General features: G+C 34.1%; 1 protein-coding gene across 1 annotated transcript; it reads right to left on the reverse strand.

Moving 5' to 3' along the window:
- Window positions 1-460: 460 nt before the first annotated feature.
- LOC116008008 (calcium-binding protein KRP1-like) lies at window positions 461-1,032 on the reverse strand. The gene has a single exon (XM_031248646.1). It carries the CDS (start codon window positions 1,005-1,007, stop codon window positions 666-668), a length of 342 nt encoding a protein of 113 aa, XP_031104506.1. The 5' UTR covers window positions 1,008-1,032; the 3' UTR covers window positions 461-665.
- Between the last annotated feature and the right edge of the window lie 2,910 nt (window positions 1,033-3,942).

The raw sequence follows: 3,942 nt of genomic DNA on the forward strand, positions 1-3,942 counted from the left end.
ACTGCAATTTCATTTAACAATATACACTCAATATATGAAACTTGCTATTCGGTTTCATTTTATGCATATATAGTAGTTTCATTATGGCACCACTAAAGTATAATTCTTATGTAACTACATTTTCATTTAACAATTTACCCTCAATATGTGAGACATAATATTCAGTTTCACTTTATACACATTATATGCAGTTTCATTTTAGCAATTCAACTACAGTTTCATTTGACAATCCACACTCAATATGTGAGATATGCTATGCAGTTTCATTATATACATGTAGTTTGACTAGTTCCATTTCAACATAACTAAAATAAGTATCATATCATTCTAATTCAACTACAGTTTCATTTGAAAATATAACTCATGAGATATGTTATTCAGTTCCATTTTATATATACACTGTACTATAGTTTCATTACGGAATGAATAAAAAGCATATGGAGATGCATATATGATTATATTGTCCAGTAACAGCCCACCTCCATTGATGAAGAACGTACCAAACGAAACAATTAAGAAGCAACACAAATAAGACGTACCAAAAAAGAAGAGACATTAATGAAGAACCAACCATACATGAAATGGGCTAATAAATTGCGTTGGCGTTGCTAGGGTAGCCGCCTATATATATATATATATATCCTAATTAACGAAACCTAGCTAGCCTAGAAATGATTGGCAATGATATCCTCAACCAACATCCTAGATTTGTCCATCAAATCTGGACTGAGCCTGAACATGAGCACACAAAACTCCATCTCGCTCAGGCATCCATCCCCGTCCACGTCCCCTTCCTTCAACATGCACCTCAGCTCCTCATCGCTCATGTTGTGCAATCCCAGCAGCGCCGAGTTCCTCTTCAAGCTCTCAAACGTTATCACATCCTTCTCCCCATCCGTCAACAAACGGAACCCGTTAAACAGCTCCTTCAAGAATCCTTCTGCTCCAAGCTTCTCCACCATCGATGGAAAAAAGTCCTCGAACACCACCTCATCGCCTCCCGCCATTATATTATATTATATTATATTATATTATATTGGCCTGGCCTGACCTGCAATTAAGGAAATAATGGAGATGATAGATATTGTTGGGGGTTTAAATAAGAGGCAGGGGAGGCGTGAATAGGCCGGTTAATTGAAAGGTATAGGAAATAATAATATCTTGTTGAATTGGTGGGAAGGAGTGGTACAGATGGGTTAAGAAAGGAAAGATGGTTTGATGAAAATGGCAAAAAGCGTGATGGGGATCGAATTTGGAAGGTTTTAGGGAATGATGTTTTATGTGAAAGCTATCATGGGAATGGGGCATTTCTTCTACTTTCCTCGAAGTTGCATGGGAACCCACTCTCCAACATTTCTGTAGTCTTCTTAATTGGTACGTGCGGATTTAACTAATTTGGATTTATATCTATCTTTTCCATTTTCCTAGCCAGCTTGCATGCCTACTTAGCTTACACATAAATTAAAAAAATTTTATTATATGTATTTTTAAATTTTACTTCATGATATGATAGACTCTGATAAAATAAAAATTGGGAATCAAAATTTTGTATTAAAATAAAAATTGAAAGTAAAAAATAGAAGCACACGTGGCATTTTATAAAAATTGAACTTGGTTTGTTATGTTGGGCACTTTCCTAGTATCCTAGATATGACTATGCACCCCTCCCCTCATAACAGTCAATTACTTGTACGACGTACAACTTCTTCAACATATGCCGCCGCCTTAGTTTGTCTCTTCCATAAAGTGTAATTATTTGGGTTTAACGAGAAAATTAAATCAACATTTTAGTAATTAATCGCCTTGCAATAAGTGATTAGCCGTTAACGGATAGCATATTGTCTTAACGAATTTGATCAATAATCTATAAAAAAAATTATTTAGTAAAATTAACTGTTTAAATCATCGATCAAAATGTAAAATGACCTATAAATACATACACAACAGCAGCAGCAACAACAACAACAACAACAATAATAATAATAATAATAATTATAATAATAATAATAATTATTATTATTATTTAATAAAAAAACATAAGGGGACCTAAACACGGCTCTCCTTAATTTGGCCACTTTTCTCACATCGGTGTTAAAAGTGGCATGAGAACGTTGATGGGCAAGCATTGAGCAGCCAAACTGCTCCCTCATTAAAAGAGCCGAAACGACTCCACAATAATCTTTTTTTAATAAATATATGGGCATTTTTGGAAAATGAAAATTTTTTCTCCCAAAATGCTAAGTGCAAACGCTGCAAATTGCAATGTTTGCATTTTTCTTAAACTGCTGAATAACCGAACACTTTCTTTAGCATTTTGACCTTAGTGGTGGATCCGTCAAAATTTTAACAAATTCACCATTTACCAAAAAAAAACCAAACATGTCCAAAATGTCCTCATTTCACAACCTCAATTATTATAGGGAGTTTATTGCTTTCGATCCTTTAACAATGCCTTCCTAACAGGAGTAGCTTAGGCAAGCCCTTGTACAAATAAAAGAAAGGAGTAAATAAACATTAATGCAACATTAGCTAATGCATTGATTGGATGGACTTCAAACTTTCTACTATTGCATAAACTGATGAATTCGCTTTTAATAGAGAGAGGATGAAACAATTTACACAATATATCAAGAACAAGAAAGCAATGAAGAAATTTATGTTGTTGGACCTTTTAATAGAGAGAGGATGAAATAATTTACACAATATATCAAGAACAAGAAAGCAATGAAGGCCAAGGACCTTGTAGTCCAGTGGCATCAAACCCTTTCCTTTATACGGGAGGTGGTGGGTTCGAGCCTCGAGGGCAATACTGATTCTTGTGCTTCAATAGGTTGAGAAAGTAGTTATGAACAGATAATGCATTGTAATAGAGTCAGTAAGAAATTTATGTTGTTGGACCCGGAGAGCCAACAAATTAATGGGTTAGGGTGCTATCCCTATTCCTAAACCCATAAGGTAGGAAATTTAACTTCTTACTAGTGCATTCTTTTTAATGTACATATTGACTCGGTTTTATCCCTGGATTCATGCAATTCAAACGGGCTCATATTGGTCCAATATTTTGAGACCAATGACCTTGATAAGGGACAAAAAAAATATTGTCTCCAAATCTATGAAAATGGTTGAGACCTTCATCTCCATAGATCCAGAGACAAAGGTTAACCTTAATTTTTGGAACATCTTATACTCACTAGCCTTTAGCTTGGGAACCTCTGACCCCTATCAAGTAAACCGATTTAAGGGCCTTAAACCAACAAACAGACTGAAGGAGGACCCGTATTTGATCTGACTACTGCTTTGTACTCATTCGTAGGAATCTTCGTATTTACTACATCAAACTTGATTTATAACATGTTTGTGCATGAAAAATAGGGACGCTGGCACGATGCACCACAATTGAAAATGAAAAATTTAAGAAAGAATGTTGTTAAAGGTAATAAACTTTTAAAATACATATGTATTAACTAAAATTTTAGTACTAAAAACAAATTAATATAATTTAATATTTTTGTTCCTCCAGAGGTTAAAACAATAATTTTTGAAAGAGTTAGGGGTACATTGTAATAAAAACAGTTAGGTACTAAATAGATAAATAGCAAAGAAACAATTGAGGAATTATAAATGAATTTTTCTCTTGTATGTATGTATTTAATTTAGTAGCTTATTTGACTTTTTATTTTTATACCAAATATATATAGACTATTTTTGTTAAAATTGTTATGAAACAAAACAAAATAGTGGATGTCCAAGCTATGATTCGAACCTTGGACCTCTTGCTTAAAACTCAAGGCTTAATCCACTTTGCTACTGCCACCATTGATGATTAAAGGGAGAACATTTAATAACTAAATGTTTCCTGGAAAGCTAGATGAAGCTAGTCCCAGATGAAGACAAAAGCTATCAGCTAGGGGGAATCGATCCTGTGACCTTAGGGCGGCAGGA

This window comes from Ipomoea triloba, chromosome 16 (genome assembly GCF_003576645.1).
Source record: "Ipomoea triloba cultivar NCNSP0323 chromosome 16, ASM357664v1".
NCBI classification, from domain to species: Eukaryota; Viridiplantae; Streptophyta; class Magnoliopsida; order Solanales; family Convolvulaceae; genus Ipomoea; species Ipomoea triloba.

Excerpts from the sequence above, each read along its gene's own strand:
- LOC116008008 (XM_031248646.1), bottom strand. The coding sequence starts at position 1,007 with ATGGCGGGAGGCGATGAGGTGGTGTTCGAGGACTTTTTTCCATCGATG.